The sequence below is a fragment of the Carassius carassius genome, chromosome 20 (assembly GCF_963082965.1).
Source record: "Carassius carassius chromosome 20, fCarCar2.1, whole genome shotgun sequence".
NCBI lineage: Eukaryota > Metazoa > Chordata > Actinopteri > Cypriniformes > Cyprinidae > Carassius > Carassius carassius.
In genome coordinates this window covers 20,534,880-20,552,004 of record NC_081774.1, presented here as the reverse complement: position 1 = coordinate 20,552,004, position 17,125 = coordinate 20,534,880, and the positions used below count along the sequence as shown (strand labels likewise).

General features: G+C 39.5%; 1 protein-coding gene across 3 annotated transcripts in view; it reads left to right on the top strand.

The window, feature by feature from the left end:
* vav3b (vav 3 guanine nucleotide exchange factor b) overlaps window positions 1-16,726 on the top strand; it is a 73,340-nt gene extending 56,614 nt beyond the window's left edge. For 2 of the 3 annotated variants that reach the window (XM_059502122.1, XM_059502121.1), the window contains exons 26-28: window positions 13,655-13,735; window positions 14,046-14,194; window positions 15,592-16,726. In XM_059502122.1, the coding sequence (XP_059358105.1) occupies window positions 13,655-13,735; window positions 14,046-14,194; window positions 15,592-15,633 (272 nt within the window). In that variant the 3' untranslated portion in view covers window positions 15,634-16,726. The remainder of the gene's footprint in view (window positions 1-13,654; window positions 13,736-14,045; window positions 14,195-15,591) is intronic. The other variant, XM_059502123.1, reaches the window with a different exon arrangement.
* Window positions 16,727-17,125: the final 399 nt, after the last annotated feature.

The following is a 17,125-nucleotide window of genomic DNA, read 5'->3' as shown; positions in this document are numbered from 1 at the left end:
ACACTAAGGACAATTGAGGCACTCCAACACAATTATTAAAAAAGATTCAAACATTCACTGATGCTCCAGAAGGAAACAAGATGCATTAAGATTTGGGGGGTGAAAACTTTTGAACATGATGAAGATGGCCAAATTTGTCTTATTTTGTTGAAATATGATTTTTTTTCCATTTAGTTCTGCCCTTCGTAAGCAACAGAAGATACTTGTATGTTTCCGGGTACACAAATTAAGTACAATTTACCTTGATCTTCAAATTCCAAAAGTTTCCACCCCCAGCTCTTAATGCATCGTGTTTCCTTCTGGAGCATCAGCGAATGTTTGAATCTTTTTAAATAGTTGTGTTTGAGTGCCTAAAATGTCCTCAGTGTGAAAATATGTATCTCAAAATCATACAGTCACTGTGTAGCCGCACTGGGTTGTACATTATAATTAACTCAAATGATATATAGGGAATTTTAATAATTAATCAGGAATATGATTAATATATATGTAATTTACTCATTAATATGTCAATATTCCATTCTTCATATCAATTATAGTCAGTGTTGGGGAGTAACTAGTTACATGTAACGGCGTTACGTAATTTAATTACAAAATTATTGTAACTGTAATTAGTTACAGTTACTAAGAAACAATGAGTAATTAAATTACAGTTACTTATGAAATTTTTTACGATTACAAAGGGGATTACATTTGAATATTTACACACATCCACATACAGATTTAACTGATTTCTTTACCAAATTGCACTGACTATTCTGAGACATACCGCCCTAATAATTTCCGGGATGCGGAAATACAGTCTGGTTCGTAGAATCCAGTCATAAAAATGGAATGCCTAACGCGGACGGAATATCCCACATTTTGGATGACTAAATCAAAAGTAGGTCAGTACACTTGAATCAAAACATGACATCGACTAGTGTCTGTTAATATAAAGCCCCAAAAATGCAATATATGACTCCTGCACGTTCTGCGTGTCTGTGGAAATCAGGCGCGGACTGGACACCGGGAGAACCGGGACAATTCCCGGTGGCCTGACAGCCGATTTTGCCCCACTATTTAATATCATTATTGTATAATTGCCTGCCGAATGTACTAAAGCGATCATTTGCGAATCCGCCATTTGATAATTTTTTTTTTTTTTTTGCCATTTGATAATTAAATCTCTAATAAATCATGAATTGTTAGTCATGACGCGCGCGCTCTCCGCGCCTCCGCCAAACGGTTTGGATCAGACTCAGAGTAATCAATGCGAGAGAGAGAGAGAGAGAGAGAGAGAGAGAGAGAGAGAGAGAGAGAGAGAGAGAGAGAGAGAGAGAGGATGAGAGAGGATTGCTGGAGCAGGGAAGCTGAACTACTGTTCAGGGTTTCAGGTCAGTTTCATCTGTAAAGATGCCTTTTTGTCTTTGTTTTTTTATTTATTTAATCAAGCAGCAGCACGTTGCTCATCAGTCATCACTCAAAATACTATATAAAGGACATCATTATTATCTGTTGTGATGTTACAGTAGTAATTTAGCTAAAAAAAAAATCAGATTTTTTTTATAGGTTTAGGGGGGGCTACGACAGGCAACAACACAACCCTTACGAAAATTAACATTTTAATATTTAACTATAAATCCAGAGAAAATGGTTACTATTGTTTAACTGTGATAACCAAAAATGTAAAATTATTTTACAAATGTATTTATTTATCCATTTGCAAAAAAAACAAAAAATAAAACAAGGTTATTTTACTTTTATATAGGCTAATAAAAGCATGGCAATTTTTTGTAAGGGAAAAACATGACTCCTGTACAGTATTAGGATTTTTTCCTATAAAGATATTGTAGCATTGTAGAGTATTGTATTGTAAAGTATAGTTTTGTTCAATCTTGAGTATTAAAGTCATGAGAGAGATGGATAACAGGGCAAAATAAAGAGACTGAAGAGAAAAATGGAAGTGAAGGTGCAGTTCAGGAGATAACTTTTAATTATTTTGCATGTCCCCAAATTAAAGATTTAAACCTTTTTTATGTCAGGTCCACACAAAAAATAGTTTTGTCCATGAATTTGTTTGCATGAGTTTGAATTTTCCATTCTGAATTTTTTTCCCAATCCGCCCCTCCTGTAAATTAATGGCAAAGACATGGTTTCATTTACTACAGATAGGCCTACTGAAGCTCGCAGTGTTTTCAACCTCTGCCATCTCAATATAGGAGTACACGAGCACATAAACATAATTTCTAGAACTGCTTTGTGTCACTTAATGTGCATTTTACTTATTTTGAGAAAACTATCATCATATACAGAGACAGCAGTTTCAAAAAAACACCAATGTTTCAGGAGTTTATTACACAGAATACGTCACATGCTTATTAGATAACTGTATTTAAGTTGATGTATATGCTTTTATTTATTATTCTTTAATTTTCACAAATTTAGAAAAGTAATCAAAAAGTACTCAAAAGTAATTAGTTACATTACTTTAATAAAGTAATTGAAAAAGTTACACTACTATTACATTTTAAACAGGGTAACTTGTAATCTGTAACCTATTACATTTCCAAAGTAACCTTCCCAACACTGATTATAGTGATATCTCTTACTGTAAATTACCGCAAATCATGGTTTGTCCAGCAAATGGCCGTAAGATTAACTTATCAACTTTCAATAAAGTTATCACTTCTTATAATTCAAGGAAAAATATTCTCTGGCCATGAAAACATTATCCTATCATTATGAAATTTCGGTTACTAAAAAGTAAAGAGCTTGTAGCTAAAGATCAGACATTTCATTGACTCGTGAGGTGAGCGTTTCAGAAAGAGGCAATCATGAATATATATTGGTTTTTAATAATTGAACTAATAATACATCAAACTACAAATCACACAGAGTAAATACGCGTACGACAATACAGACAGTAACTTTGTACAAGACATAACGGAATCCAAATGAGGGAGAGAGAGAGAGAGAATGAGTGAGAGAGGATGAGAGAGAGAGGTAAGAAAATTAGGCGCGATCACAGAATTACGCTCAGTTATGCAAACTCACAGACAGTAACCCTTGAAAGACAACAACGAATCAAATCACCTTGAAAAGGTAATAGACAAACTTTAAGCAGCATTTAAATCTCCATAGAGAATGATACTGGCATGAGGTCACTTTGTGACTCGCCAGACCAGCGTGCGTGTGAGCGTGGTCCTTTGTAGCTAGGCGTATTCTTTCGTGTCTTCCGGGGCTGCTGCGGAATCACGCGATATTTGAAAGGTCCAACAAACTTAATGATTCAGAATTAGTCTTCCTCGTGTAGAGAAGAACTTAGTAAGTAAAAGAAATGAAAACAACGGAGATGAAAGCTCCCGAAGGAGCCATGAGAACAGGCTGTTCTCTCAGCCGCTGTGCTGAGATCAACGACAATAGAAGAGCGGACCAAGAGCGCGAAGAAGAGCAAGAAGACAAGCAGAAAACAGGGAGGAACTTCCTGGGTCAGTTCTTATGGCTTGCCTGGTTCATGTCTCTGTTTGCGTGAACAACCAATGAACGTCCGTGATCTGAAATGGGAAAAACGTTCCTTTGTCTCTGGGGAACCACCCACTCTAATAAGTTATGGCTTATCAGATTTCAGCAGTGATATTCTAGCAAGTTCGTAATTCCAGATTAATACATTTTTCATTAATTTCCTTTATATAAGTGAGTCCGTCAAAGCATGACGATTAAACAGATATCAAAAATAACATGTATAACTGATAGAAACACGACGTTACATTCATATGCAGAATTACACACATTTAAAGTTTGATTAACACACGATAAAACTGCAGATACTCCAATTTATATGGGGAAAACATCTAATGCACCAAAAAGCAATACATTTAGAATACATTGAGAAAAGGTACCAGTTTAGAATACAATGAGAAAAGGTACCAGTGATCTGGCTTTGCTGTTCTGTCGGTTAGGTCATAAAGTTTTATGACCTGGTCGGGGGGTAGGTTTACAGAATCATGACTCTTTGTGAGAACATTCATTCCAAAAACATTTCCCATTTACAAGTCAGCAAATTATAATCCTCGCATAACAGGATTAACCACTTTAAGCAACACACAAACCTATTCACAATACATATTATTAAGGACTTACATAAAGAGTGTAAAGAAAAGTTTGTGTGTGTGTTTAGGAATGTGGGGTTTTGTTTCTTCTTTGAGGCTCGCGCGGGTATCCCTGGACAGTCTCAATAGGTGTAATAACTGTCACCCATGCCAGGATGTTGCCGACATCGCGGCGCCCCAAATGGTGAATTATGTTGGAAGATGTTGTAAAACGAAGGTCCTTGTTTACTCACGTTCTGGTCTTTGAGTGCAGAATGTGTTAGAGAGTCATGATTCATTAATACGGAAAAGATGGCTGAAATACCATCAGCTCATTAGTGTTACAACTGCTGGAAAGGGTTCAAATATGCAAAGATGCTGGAAAACTGAAGAATCTGCATGACCTTTAAAGATTTTTCTGAAGAACAGTTCTCAGTTTAACTGTTCAGAACAAACAAGGGACTCATGCACAACCATCAGAAAACAGAAAGACAGTCGTGGATCATCAGGTAACAGCACACAGTATTGAGAACCAAGGGTTCCCAAACTTTTGAGTGGGGTTATTTGAATAATTTCAGCAATTTTTTTGTATGGTGGACTAAATGTTAACATCTTTTATGTACAATATCTTACTCAGGACAGTACTAAATAAAAAATAACATGCATTTAGTATGATCTCTCTTATTTTTTGAAAATTACTCACATTTTCACACATTCCGCAATGGGTGCCCAAACTTTCGAGCCCCACTGTACACTACAGAGTTTAAGGAAAGACAATCACATTTAACAGTAAATTCATATTTAAACGTTCTTTTCATTTATGAAGAATTGTAAGCATGTAATTTATGCACATTTGTTAAAAATAGCTTGGTAGATTGTTCACAAGATGTAGGCAAAATTTTTGTATTGTTTACAGAAAGGATGCATGTTCTCAACTTTGTTCTGTTTTCTGCATCTTGTCTATTTTTCTTCAAAGCTGCAACTTAGAAGGCCTAAGTTTGGTTAGCTTTTTTGTTTTATGAGAAAATAAATAATTTTCGCATACTGATGCAGTAGATTTAATGCAGGTGCGGTTCAGGTTACAGTCTATGTATATGTCAAACGGGTCGGGTGCATAAATTAAAATAGTCGTGCTGTCGGATAACGGGTTGGGTATTCTGTTAAAGGTGGGGAGTGATTTCTGGTAGCCAATGTTGATATTTCAAATCACCAAAACAAGAACGCCCCTACCCCAAAAGAGTCTCACCCCTATTTTAATTGCTCCACATACCCATATGTACACAACCCAGTCAACGATTATGGTGGAATCTGTATTATTATCTGCTGTATTAAACATATTATCTTACTTTTTGGATACACTTTGGGAGCTGACACTTGAAACAGACAGTGGAGGGAGGTTTAGACACTCCAGACTTATAGGGTGTGGAAATTAATGTGTCTTTATCTTAGCTGAAGGGAACGATACTATTGCAGATGATCAAAAAAGCAAACATGACAGAAGAGCATATTCAAGCAAAAGCCAGCAAATATTAGTTCTGTGAGACAAAGGAAAACGTCTCTAGGTTACGTATGTAACCCTAGTTCCTTGAGGGAACGAGACGCTGCGTCGAAACACTTTTTTCGCGTTTAGCGTGAGCGACTCTGAATATCATATCTAATCTGTCTCACAGAAGAGCGCGACGTCACGGGCGGGGTGACGTAAGCAACCAGGAAGCTATAAAGGCACGAGCCGCGCAGCTGACTTCAGCTTCGAGTACCAGCAAGCGCCGGCAGGGGTGCCGGGGGTATGGCCTCGAGACGCAGCGTCTCGTTCCCTCGAGGAACTAGGGTTATATACGTAACCTAGAGACGTTCCTCTTCAGGAACTCGAGCTGCGTCGAAACGCTTTGGGGAACAAGTACCAACACTGCCAGACTACCAAACCCCTGCCTAGTGTGTATCCGAAGAGCACAGCTTAGGATGAGAGGACTGAAGTGCCTTGAGTGACTGGCATGTCTAAGCCATAGAATCTTGCAAAAGTAGAAGGCGTGGACCACCCTGTAGCATTGCAGATGTCCAGCATGGACGCACCTGCTAGAAAGGCCTTGGAGGCCGCCATACCCGGGGGACGACCAGAGGTCTCATAGGTGGCGTCTCAACTATCCAACGACTAATAGTCTGCTTAGAAGCAGAGAAACCGCTCTTGGAGGAGCCGCAGCATACAAGCAATTGGTCCGTTTTTCTCCACAGGGCAGCTCTGCGGACGTATGCATCCAGCGCTCGAGGTGGACACACACAATTTAGCTTCTCTTGGTCGGGCTCCCGAAAGGGAGGAGGACAGAAGGCCTGCAGCACTACCGGTCGTGGTGTGATGGAGGGAACCTTAGGAACATATCCCGCTCGAGGGTATATGAATGCTTTGGTCATGCCAGGTGCAAAATCAAGATAAGTAGGGGCCACTGAAAGGGCCTGCAGATCTCCTACTCTCCTCAGAGAGGTAATAGCCAACAGAAAGGTGGTTTTGAGCGTCAAATGTCTGTCTGAGATATCTTGAATAGGTTCAAACGGAGGTTTGCACATTGCCTCTAACACAACAACCAAGTCCCACAGGGGAATACGGGACCGTACTGGAGGTCTCAGCCTCAGTGCACAGCGGAGGAAACGTGTAACTAAGGGGTGTCTTCCCAAAGACTGGCCATCGAGAAGGGCGTGGTAGGCCGCGATGGCCGCCACGTAAACCTTCAATGTGGAGTGGGTCAACCCTGCAGAGAGCCTGGCCTGTAGGAACTCCAGAACTGTACCAACTGGGCAGTTTACTGGGTCTAGCTGGCGGTTTCTGCACCATGAGGTGAAGAGTTTCCACCTCAAGGCATACAGTTTCCTCATTGAGGGAGCTCTGGATTGGAGGAGGGTCTCAACAACCTCGGTTGAGAGACCAGCTTCTTATAGTTGTGCCCCCACAGGGGCCACACCCACAGCTTCCACAACTCCGGGCGAGGGTGAATTATCGTGCCCTGCGCCTGTGAGAGTAGGTCTGTCCTAATCGGTATCTCCCATGGAGAGCCGTCGAGGAGCGAGACCAGGTCTGCCAACCATACTCGGCCCGGCCAGAATGGGGCTACTAATAACAGATGGACCCCGTCCCGGCGTACTCTCGCCAGAACTCCCGGGAGCAGAGCAATAGGGGATAGGCGTACAGACGAAGCCTCGGCCAGGTCTGTACCATAGCATCCAGTCCCAGAGCAGCTGGATGAACTAGAGAGAACCAAAGGGGACATTGTGATGTCTCTTGAGTCGCAAAGAGGTCTACTTGAGCTCTGCCAAAAACTCTCCATATCTGCTTCACCACCTCGGGATGAAGCCTCCATTCACCGGGCCTCTGCGCCTGCCTCGACAGTATGTCTGCTCCCATATTTAGTTTCCCAGGAATATATACTGCGCTTAACGAGAGGAGTTTGCTCTGGGACCACACAAAGATCTGGTGCGCCAGCTTGTACAAGGGGCGTGAACGCAGACCTCCCTGGTGGTTGATGTAAGAGACCACCGATGTGTTGTCGGTGCGCACCAACACATGGTGACCCCTTAGTTCTGGGAGGAAGTGCTTAGGTGCACAATAAACTGCTAGCATTTCTAGACAATTGATATGCCATGTCAGATGGCGACCGCTCCACAGACCACGTGCAGGGTAGCCACTCATGACTGCACCCCAGCCAGTGAGGGATGCATCTGATGCTAGTATTACACGGCGAAAAGGAGCTCCCAGCACCGGGCCCTGATTCAAGAACCAAGGTTTCTTCCACATGTCTAAGGCACGGAGGCAGCGCCATGTGACCTTGATAGTAAAAAGTGGATTGCCCCTCAGGGAAAATCCCTTGGTCTTGAGCCACCACTGTAGGGGTCTCATGTACAGCAGGCCAAGAGGTATTACATTGGACGCAGCTGCCATCAGACCCAACAATCTCTGAAATTGTTTGACAGTGAGTGACTGGCCTTCTTTGACTCTCTCGACTGAGATGAGGATTGACTCGATACGAGCAGGGGACAATCGTGCCTGCATCGTGGTCGAATCCCATACTACGCCTAGATCTCTGAACCGGAGAAAGTACACTCTTCTTGGCGTTCAGTCTCAAACCCAGCTCCCCCATATGTGCGAGAATGACATCTTGATGCCGAGCTGCAACCTGCTCTCACTGAGCTAAAATCAACCAATCGTCAATATAGTAGCTCTTTTATTGGTGCTGAAGCACTCAGGGGAACACGGGAGCTGAAGGCAGGAAGCTCTAGATGAACCAACACAAGCTGACTCACTTTGTAAAGACTCCGGTGAAACCAGCAGGAGATGAGCTCGGCTCCGAAGTGAAAGCTTGAAAGCAAGTTGCTTGTGCTGCTCCTTTATATACACACAAAGCGGGGTGGAGCTCGCAATGCAAATCCCACAGACCAAGGTACACTGTACCAATGGCTCGTTTTGTTACCACTTGAAGGTGATTGTGCTCTCGGGCGTTCAACAGTTATTGAAATACTAACAAAAAAAAAAAGGTTTTCGTTACCATTATGTTCTCACTCCATAGCGTTAAAATATACAAGCTTTGTGGCAGTTTATGGAAATACCTGTTGCATCACAGTGCTTACGCACACATCCGGAGGCACGTACACATTCACAAAAATGAAAAAGGAAAACTCCCACTGTGAGTAGAAAGGTTAACAGTTTATGATGAGTGCCTCTAAGTTAGGACAGCATACCTTTTTCAGCGTTGTTGCATCTGAACACCAACTTTCGTTGATATAGAAACACAGTCCACCACCTCTCATTTTCCCCGTTAACTCCGCGATGCAGTCATCTCTGAATAGCTGGTAGCCCAGCAAGATATTGAGCCTGTTGTTCAGAATGGCTTCACTGAGCCAGCTTTCAGTAAAGCACAGTGCAGCAGAGTTTGAAAAGTCCTTATTGGTCCGGGTGAGGGGAAGTTATTCATCCATTTTGTTAGGAAGGGAACAGACATTTGCGAGATGAATGCTTGGAAGCTCAGTCCGAAAGCCACAAAACAGAGCTTCACCAGGGCGCCGGCGTGTTTCCCTCTTCTGCATCTGTACGTACGTTTGAACAACACAGCTGTACCTCCAACTAGAATGTCCAACAAAACGTCTAAATAATCAAAAACTAAAAATATTGTTGGATGTGTTGCTTAATGTTAAGGAGTTTATAGAAGAAGAAGAATAACAAAACAAAAACATCCTGGTTGTCATTTTGCGGTGCCACATGAGTTACATGGTGCAGCTGATTGGTTGCTCTGCACATCAGCAACCAATGAGATTTACTGCTCAACTTTTAAATACTTGAGTAGTGCTTTCTGTAGCAGTTGCAGCAAATTTTAAGAAACCCTCCACCTTCCACAGCTCCACCTGTAGCTACTACAGCTACTACAGGGTAATTTCATTTATGTTTCAACTGGATTATTTCAGATATGTTATATGTGCATCTGCAGTATTCATTACATGCTCACAGCAGCTGTGGATGTATTGTCAGTAGCAAGTCTCTGTACTTGCTCTGCCACAGCAGAGTAGCAGATCTATTCTGCCCAGACCAAACCATTAACATTGCTATGTATATTACCATGCTAAACTCTCTGAGAATTTTCATGACAGAACCGTTTATGAAATGTAATGAAGTAAAAATTACTGGTCGACCGATATTGTTTTTTTGACAGCCGATGCCGACATCTTAGAGAGCAGGGTGGCCGAGGGCCTATATAAAGCCAATATACTCTATATAAGTATATATATTTTTATAGTATATATATATTTAAGTATCGTTTTTATTTATTTTAAATAATGTTTGAAATTTTTTCAATAAATTATATCGCAAATAAATGTGTAAGATAAACATACTTTAGATGACAATTTCCTGATTCTATAATTCTATTACAGTATTTTTCACAAATAAATATTTTAAAATATATAAACAAAAAGAAAGTAAACATTATAACCAACAGGGCACTCTGTAATCTGGTAACTTTGTATGCATTGGGAATCATATTTTTTCAACTAAAGCCAAGGTAACAATCATTTTACTTGCAGCACGCAGTGAAAATGACATGAATATGATAGTGCGCTAATGCATAAATCAGCATAGTTTAAAATCTCCAGTTTAAAGTTTGCATGTCTCCAGTGAAGCTGATCTCTCCTCCTGTCTGGATTCAATATGCATGGATCTACTGTCAAGCAGAGCACACACGATGAGATGATATACAAATGCACACTTCACAAGATCTCACAGCTGGATTCGACTGCAAGATTTGTGAAATTAAATTTTCATTAGTCATTTAAAGGGTTGTTTAAATGATTATGTGTATTTGCTGAATGCTGACAGCAAACGAAAAAGTATTATGTTTGCCTTTCTGTAACTAATAATATAAAAGCAATATTGTAATAATACTTTTTTTATAATATCTTTTTATTCATTTGTTCAGCAGTTCTATCTGATTATTAGACAGACTTCTATCTGTATTAGGCAGAACTGAATAAGGACAGTGAACAAGTGGGAGAATGTGAGCACTATGTGCTGTGGCGCTGCCATTGTCAGTGCTGTCAAAAGCACAAAAACTTATTGGCCGATGCAGATATTAAAAATACACCAAATATCATCCGATATATCGGCCAAGGTGATATATCGGTCAACCACTAATAAAAATTATGATATTATGCTTTGGAATGTAACAAGTAAACATTTTCCAAAATAAAACTATTCAGATAAAGTACATATACGTGACTACTGCCAACCCCTGATGTGATATAATGCATTACAGTACGCACTGCTGTAATTTATATCCAATCAAAAACTGTCCCCTGCAGATTGTGAATTTTTTGCAAAACTGATTTGTTGGCAAAAAAAAATAATAAAAAAAACATTAATTTGCACTGACTATACAGTTGGAAGGTTACAGCCAGTTGCGAATGCAGTAACACTAGGGCATCCAGCAGCAGGAATGTCTGCTAGCGGACAACAGTACAGTGAACTGTCGACCTTCAGCGATTAAAATCACAGTCAGTGCGAATGGGTCTTCAGACAGGTCCTCTTTTAATGCCAGGAGGCATTGCTGGCTCTCACGATGTGTTTTTAGCTGGTGACTTTCTTATGCGACCCGACACCTCTCAGGCTCTTTTGATTAAATATAAAGGTTGAGTGAAAACAGAGTGTGCATATACACGTTGCTTTCATAGTGAATATGCGTACGTGTTTACTTCAGCTCTCTTTTGCCCAAGATGGCTCCTCAAAGAGACAGACAGATGCTGTGAAGCGAGTCATACGCACTCGGCACCTGGCAGCAGGAAAATGGCTGTTTGTGTCTGGCGACACGGCGAGAGAGAGAACTCGGCTAAACAAGTCGCTGGCGCTGCACTCAAGTAGCACAGGCAATCCTTCTGACATGACATGACAGTTTGCTTTGAGTTACAGGAAAAAGCCATGATGGATGCTAAGCTCCCCCTCACCTGCAGGGACTCGGCTGCTTTTCACTCTCCCAGCTAAGAGAAAAAACAGTCCCTGCACTGAGAAATGAAAGGGCAACTAGTGAAGATACGGAAAGTCAGCTTTATTGAACAGAGAGAGACGTGTCACATAGAAGAAGCCTTAGCGAAACGAATACGGCTCTTTTGATAGAAAGGGGAATATTGGGGATTGTGAATTGGGGATTTCGCTGTTCTATTTGTCCTTTTTTCTTCAGCATATTCGTCTTGGTAGAGGTGTTTATGTTCGACTGCCACTCTCAGTGATGCATCCTTTCACAAACCTCGGCAGAAAATCCGGGCCCTCGATGCATCCTGGGACAGCGCTCTCGCTGATGTGCCCCAAAACAAACTCAAATACTGCGACAGATCATTCGGCGTGTGGGCGCTGACACGTCTGCAGGCATTGAGTGTTTGGTAAACATGTTGAACACAGGGAGATATCAGGGTTGTGTTTGATAAGCTAATGTGAGGAATATTATTTACTAGACTGATAGCACATCGGTTTCAATTCTGACTATTGATATCCAAAGTGTAATTGGCTGCACGATTTCTGCAGGTGGTTTCTCAGTGACAGTGTCACAGGTAAAAGTAGTTGGCTCATCGCCCACTGCTTCGTTCTCCCCAAAGGAGATGCAAAGCAGGCAGGCAAACATATTGTGGATGTGACGTTTGCTAGTTTACATATTAGAAAGTCCTGGATGCTCAGATGGGCGTTCAGATGGTAACAGGACTCACGCTCTGTATGAACGCTATCACAGCTGCGACAGTGACAGGGCCAGAAGCACACACTCAAGCGTTTTTGGCAAAAGCCACCAGAACACCTAGAGAAAATGGTTTAAAAAAAATCGACACTTACAGGAATGTGTTGCCTATGTAATTTTTAAACCTGTATTAAGGTTTTTATTTGTATTTTTATTTTTTTATAAATTTTATCCTAGCTTCTTCTGCCCAAATAATGCAGTATGTGGTTCGTAAAAGTAGACCATATGGCTGAAGTAGTCTAAATTTTGGTCTTTTCTGTCAACATTTATTATGTCGTTCTAAAACTGCATGACTTTCTTCTGTGGAACATGAAAGAAGGTATTTTGAAAAATGTGTTTTGTCCATATAATAAGAGTCAATGGTGTCCAAAATAGGGCTGTGCAATAAATATATGTCTAAATTTATTTGAAAAAATAAATCCAATGGTACCGGGTGTAATCTAAATCTCAATATCTTTCCAGTATTTTTTAGACAAACAGATGTGTGTCGCTAAAAAGTATGCATATTCTGCATTTTCTCTTTGTGAAAGAGGACAGCAGTTAATAATAATATTGCTACATCATTAAACATGACATTGGTAATTCATTATTATTATTATTGTTAATTTTTTTAAAGAAATATCATTTTTTTGTCCACATTATAATTTATTCAGAATACAAGTTGTTTTGCAATATATATATATATATATATATATATATATATATATATATATATATTGCAAAACAACTTGTATTCTGAATAAATTATAATACATATATATATATATATATACATATATATATATGTATTAAACTGACTAATTATACTGTTTATGTTTTATGAATTAATTTCAGACAATATTTCTGATAAATTTGTACATAATTATCATCATAACAGAATAAAAAAAATAAAAAGGAAAATGAATGATTTCATGAATGATTTCCCTAAATTAAAAAGTATCTTAATATATGTTATTTATATCTTAAGCAATGTTTATATTCATTCTTGAGGTCTTACAAACATGTGGGATGCATTTACTTCCCCATTTATTATATTATATACTGAATAATATATTTTTGGCAGTATTATTGCACAGCCCTAGTCGAAAACAACAATGGACCTTACTGACTTATTTTATGGACTTATTGAGTCATTTTATGTTCATTAACACATTTTTCATTGAGACATCTTGTGTGAAACTCAAGACTGGCATATTTCAAGGAGAGTGCTCATTCTCCCAGTGCTGTGTGCAGTTCTTTATATCAGCTTGTTTATGTTTGTTTTGTTGAAAATGTTAAGATCTCTGGGTTTTTGTGTTCTTGTTTTCTTTGCTCTGCCTCGGCTTGGATCCTAAGCTCCAGTGCTGTGTGGGCTTTCCGTTTTGAGTCCCACCAGCTACAGTTTTGTTCCTCCCTCCCCCTCACCCTTCTGGTCAGGTACAGCTATCAGCCACCTGTCTTATTAATTTCCCTCTCCAGCCATCTCATTCTCTGCTCCCTGTGTTTGCTTCAGCTCTCTATGTAGTGAATCTGTGCTTTCCACAAACTGTGGAGAGAATGGATCTGTGTCCACATTTTGTGTGTGAAAATGCCTATGCATGATGCAATGTTTTTTTTGCCAAAATCTCCAATCATCTTGTTGCACATTCACATGTTTTGTCCTACTTGGAATGTCTTGTGGAAACATGGGTGTCTCGCTCTTTTTGTCTTTTTACTAACAACTTGTTTTTGTCCCCTTCTCCCTCAGTGTTGACCCCGAGAGTGCTTGGCATTGCACTTGCACGATATGATTTCAGCTCCAGAGATACACGGGAACTCTCTCTGCAGGTGGGCAACCTGGTGAAGATATATATCAAATGCACCAATGGATGGTGGAAAGGTGAAGTCAATGGCCAGGTGAGGAAAAACACTTGTACACCATTATTCACTTGAAGCTGAAGTATGAAAACAGTTCTCTAGAGGTTTTGGTGCTTTTATGTTTGTTTAGATAGTGTGAAGCTTTTCTTCCAACCTCACACATCATTGAAATGAACTCTTGCCCTTCTATGCCAATCACAGTTCATGGTTTCACAAAAAGGCTTAGCTCACTGTAGCAAAAAACTGGTTGTCAAAGTGCTAAATCCAGTTCTGATCACACACAGTCCGATATGAACAATTGACAACAGAATTGTATAACCAGCATAGTATTGAAGAATCCTATTACTGGCCAGTGGTCAGTTATCAGACAGAATTTTAATACCTTCCAATAATAAATACTGTAAGAATGTTGATCATGATACATAATGTACTTGATGTAAAGTGTTACCAACATCTCTGTATTCCGTTACAGTTACACATTAAATCATTAGTCAAATTTGTTCAAAAATAGAACTTTGAAATATTGTCTGTTATTTAATTTAATATTTTTATTTTTTTATATTTTATGTTGACAGTACTGTTTAAAAGTCGTAACGATTTTTTAAAGAAATGAATTTTATTCAGCAAGGATGCATTCAGTTGATCAAAAGTGAGAGTAAATGCATTTATAACGGTACAAAATATTTCTTATTTCAAATAAACACCGTTCTTTTGAACTTTATTAAAAAAAGGTACCATGGTTTTCACAAAAATAAAATGCAACACTACTGATTTCATCAGTGATAATAATTAGAAATGTTTCTTAAACACTAAATACTGGAGTAATAGTTGTTGGAAATTCAGCTTTACCATCACAGGAATAAATAATAAAATGAAAATGTATTTAAATAGAAAAAAATATATTTATATATTTTGCAATATTACTATTTTACTGTCGTTTTAAAGTATGTATGTAAATGATATTTTAACTAATTATATACATATTAATGATGCAGTTATGTATACGGTCATGTGTTTCAGGCCTATTGATTTACATGTTATAATATATCAGTCGTACTCATGTTCATGGTATATATATATATATATTAAACATACCCAGATCCATGAAATAGCAATATAGATGTGTGAGACTGTGTCTGACATTTGAGATTGAAATTAGATTTTTGCACAGCATTTCCCTGCAATATAGCTGATCTTAACCCTCCAAGACACCTGAATCTTACCTCAAGCCTTGTTACATTCGCTTTCCTTCATTTCATATGCTCAAGTGCATTTCTACGAGAGATGATTAACTGGAAGTGATGACAGAAGATGGCAGAATGACTCTTAATGATTCTTCTGCATGTCATTATCAGATCTGACCCACAAGTCACGAAGAAGAAGAGATACGCTCCGTTAGTCTTCAGTAATGTTTACTGATATTGTTTTTATCACAGGTGGGATGGTTCCCTTCAAGTTATGTGGAGGAAGAGGAGTGATCAGCGCAGGACGTTATCCTCTCTATGCTGTGACATTGATAGGCCACTTGTTGGCTTTGGACAAGAAACGTAATAGCGAACAGTGCACCCTTATTTAAGCGAAGCACCACAAACACAGCAATTATCAGCCTCCTCTAATGGGATCTGGTGGACTGCGGTTGAGAACTGCAGCGTGATGCATCCGAGGCCCCGTCGGCTTTGACTGTTTAATTAGTTATGAATGTCCCTCGCTGCTCCACATTCAATCCAGACATCTCTTTCTCTCACTCTTTTCCTCCCTCTCACCCTGTCACCTCCTGAAATCTTCACACAGGGCCTGGGGCCCCCCTCTTTGTGCCTGTTTAAAATTTAAACTCCATTTCTGTGCTGTGCCGGACCTCCCATAAACTCAGGAGTGGCACGCAGAGAGAAAAGCCCTGAGCTGGCCATTTTTCCCCTCACTCGGCGACCTTTACGTGGTGCTTTCAGCTCACCTTGTGCTATAATTGATGATTTCATTTGCCCGTCTGACTCGGCAAAGTTTGGCCTGGGTGAGACGGAGCGCAGTGCTGTCACGAAGCCTTCCTCCCTGCCTCCTCCTCTTCAGGCCTGATAACACTTAGCGGCGCTGCTCTCTCAGGGTGCTCAGGGCACTGCGTGGTGACAGGAGGCCTGTCGTTCAGTGCGATATCCATCTTAGCCGGCCTAACGTGCTGCGCTTTGATCAGTCATTGCTCAGTCTGTTCCTGAACCTCAGGTGCTCCCAAGCAGAATGCTGGCACTGATTTTGGACTGAAGTCAATTCCTTCTCTTGTCATGCAATGGAACGACTTGTTAATGCTGTGGTGTTTGGGGCACTAAGGCTCCCAGACACTGCAAAAAAATTATTTGGCGAGGTTTATGTCTCTTACAAAAAAATCTGCTAATGGAAAAAAACAAAATTCAATACCGTTCAAAAGTTTGGGGTCAGTACGATTTTAATTTTTAAAGAAATTAATACTTCATGAATACTTCATCAGGGACATATTCATTTGAGTGGCAATATGTTATGAAAGATTTGTATTTCAAATAAATCCGGTTTTTGTTTTACTTTCTATTCATTTAAGAGTCCTGAAAAAAATGAAGTGAAGTATTTTTACTCTGCTGTAAAAGTACTTTTCGAGTGTCTGAACTTTATCAGTGTTTTTCATTAGAAAACTTTACTTCAAAACATTCCAAACCATAATATTGTTCTTTTTACTGCACTACATTTCATATTAAATATCAGTTATATATAGATACTTTTTAATTTACTTGAGTAAAGTAAAAATACTTCACTACTCTGTGCCTGTGATTACAGTTTAAACAAAAATATTAAGAAGCGCAACTGTTTTCATCATTGATAATAATTAGAAATGTTACATCCAGCAAACAAGCATAATAATTTCAGAAGGATCACATGACACTGTAAACTAGAGTATTGACTGCTGACAATTCAGGTTTGCCATCACAGGAATAAATCACATTGTCAGGT